The 2042-nt window shown below is 35.4% G+C and overlaps 1 protein-coding gene across 6 annotated transcripts in view; it reads right to left on the bottom strand.

The window, feature by feature from the left end:
- Window positions 1–2042, bottom strand: part of LOC103482151 (kinesin-like protein KIF20A) — a 53366-nt gene that overhangs the window by 6882 nt on the left and 44442 nt on the right. For 5 of the 6 annotated variants that reach the window (XM_008438127.2, XM_008438123.2, XM_008438124.2 and 2 more), the window contains one exon: window positions 770–942. In XM_008438127.2, the coding sequence (XP_008436349.1) occupies window positions 770–942 (173 nt within the window). The remainder of the gene's footprint in view (window positions 1–769; window positions 943–2042) is intronic. The other variant, XM_008438129.2, reaches the window with a different exon arrangement.

A 2042-nucleotide genomic window follows, 5' to 3' on the forward strand; every position in this document is an offset into this window, starting at 1 on the left:
GTGATGCATGTAATGTGCAAAGTATGAGTAATTAAAATTACTTTATTAGCAATAGCAGGGAATCAAAAATAAAAATTAAGTGCAATTTAAATACATTACTAATATATTAGTAGTATATTTAAAATATATTAAAAGTATATTTTTAATATAATTCTATGACAGAATTAGTACACTCAATATAAAAATGAAGCTGTTGAATATTACATTTAAAAGTATACTTTAAGTATACTAATTGCAACTTGAAGTTGCTCCAAAAAAGTATGGTGAAGTATACTAAGTATACTAAAAATTTTAATTTTATACAACTTAAGTGCTACTAAAGTATACTAAGTACAAAATTAGTTGTGCCAAAATAGTACAGTTATACTAAAGCATACTTTTTTTAAAATTTGGGTTATGCACACCCTTTCAAATAAAGTGTTACCGCCACTTCCAAGTCTCACAGTTGTGGAGTTCAGTACAGCTGAAATGGCACCAATTTTGATCAGACTCAGCAAAATACAGTTTTCTTGACAAAGGAAGGAGTAGAAGGTTAAACAAATGGAAATAACCTTGGAAACGACAGGCTGCCAATTACAGATTTATTGTAACTGACCCATACCATCAAGATCTTTTTATTAAAAACTGTTTCATGAAAATATTTGTAAATGAATGTAAATTAAGACTGATATCAGCTCAGGTGCCGAACTATAAACAGGAAATAGTTCAGTTTTAATGGTTTGAACTGAATTACTTCTTGATAGGAGTCAACACTGCCAAAATGACTCACGGTGTGCGGAGAGTCCAGCAGCGGAGATGAGACATCCAGCTTAAACAGCTTCTTTCGTCCTCGCCGGGGTTTGGTTGCCGTAGTGACGGCCTCCATGAACGAGGCAGGATCAGCTCCAGGGACAGGAAACTGGTGTTCATGTCCAAGAATCACTACTTCACCTGAAATCAGTTCTGAGCAAATTTTACTAATTAAAGATTGATGCTTCCAGCATCACACCCATCAACTCCATCAAACATAATCAAGAAACGGTTATTGCAAATGTTCAAAAATACTTCAGACATCTGAGACCATCAATCTGGACCCGAGTAGCAGACTGAGGTCAGGCCAGCATGTGGATCCTGAGTCTGAAGCGCTCAAATACAAACCTTCAGAGCACATGGTTCCACCCAAAAGGTCAACCAAAGAATCAGATGAAACACTCAGATGATGGTAAACCTAACCTTTAACCTAGAGCCTTTTGCTGTACAAACCAAATACACATAAGGCCACCTGCTGCTCAGTCCAGTGGATTGTCAGTAACTGACCAATCAGCAGTTTGGTCAGGAATTTGTCCCATAGTAAACACCCCATACCTGATAAATTCTGACAAAGTTGTCAGGGTTTATCATTACAAATATGCTGCAGTCTTAGAGATGAGGTTAAAATAATAAGAAAAAAAATAATTAAAATTTGTCAGTGAGGAACATCTACTTAAGACACGCTTTTCCATAGCATTTAGAGCACAGAATAAAGTTTATTCCATTAACAAAACTCTTAACAGTCTGGGAAGATGTCAAAGATAGATAAATGCCGACCTCACGATCATCTGAACAGTGATCAACGGTATAACGACAACATGTTAGTCTGTATGAAGGTTTTTGTCATCATTACATCATATGCTTAGTGGTTAAATCAAAAATTAATGCAATATGCAGAGACCAAAACAATAAATATGAGCTGTGGCTACAAATATATTTTCATTAAAGTTTGTAAAGCAGCAATTTTTCAGGCATGTGGTAAAAATATTCATACACAGTCTGACAAACGTGATCAGGTTGCATTCAGATACATACCACTGCGCAATTGCTCACCTGCTGTTTGTAAGTGCAAAATCGCTAGAAACAATATGCCGAGAAGAACAATGACAGAAAACATGGCTGGTCAAATACTTGGAAGATGAAAAAAAATGATAAGAAGAAAAAGCCAATGGGATATTGAAGATAAAACACAAAAACCCATCCCACCCTCATCTCAAAGTTCTTTTATAGGTTGGTATGGAACACAATATATA

Source organism: Poecilia reticulata, linkage group LG19, assembly GCF_000633615.1.
Source record: "Poecilia reticulata strain Guanapo linkage group LG19, Guppy_female_1.0+MT, whole genome shotgun sequence".
Taxonomy (NCBI): Eukaryota; Metazoa; Chordata; class Actinopteri; order Cyprinodontiformes; family Poeciliidae; genus Poecilia; species Poecilia reticulata.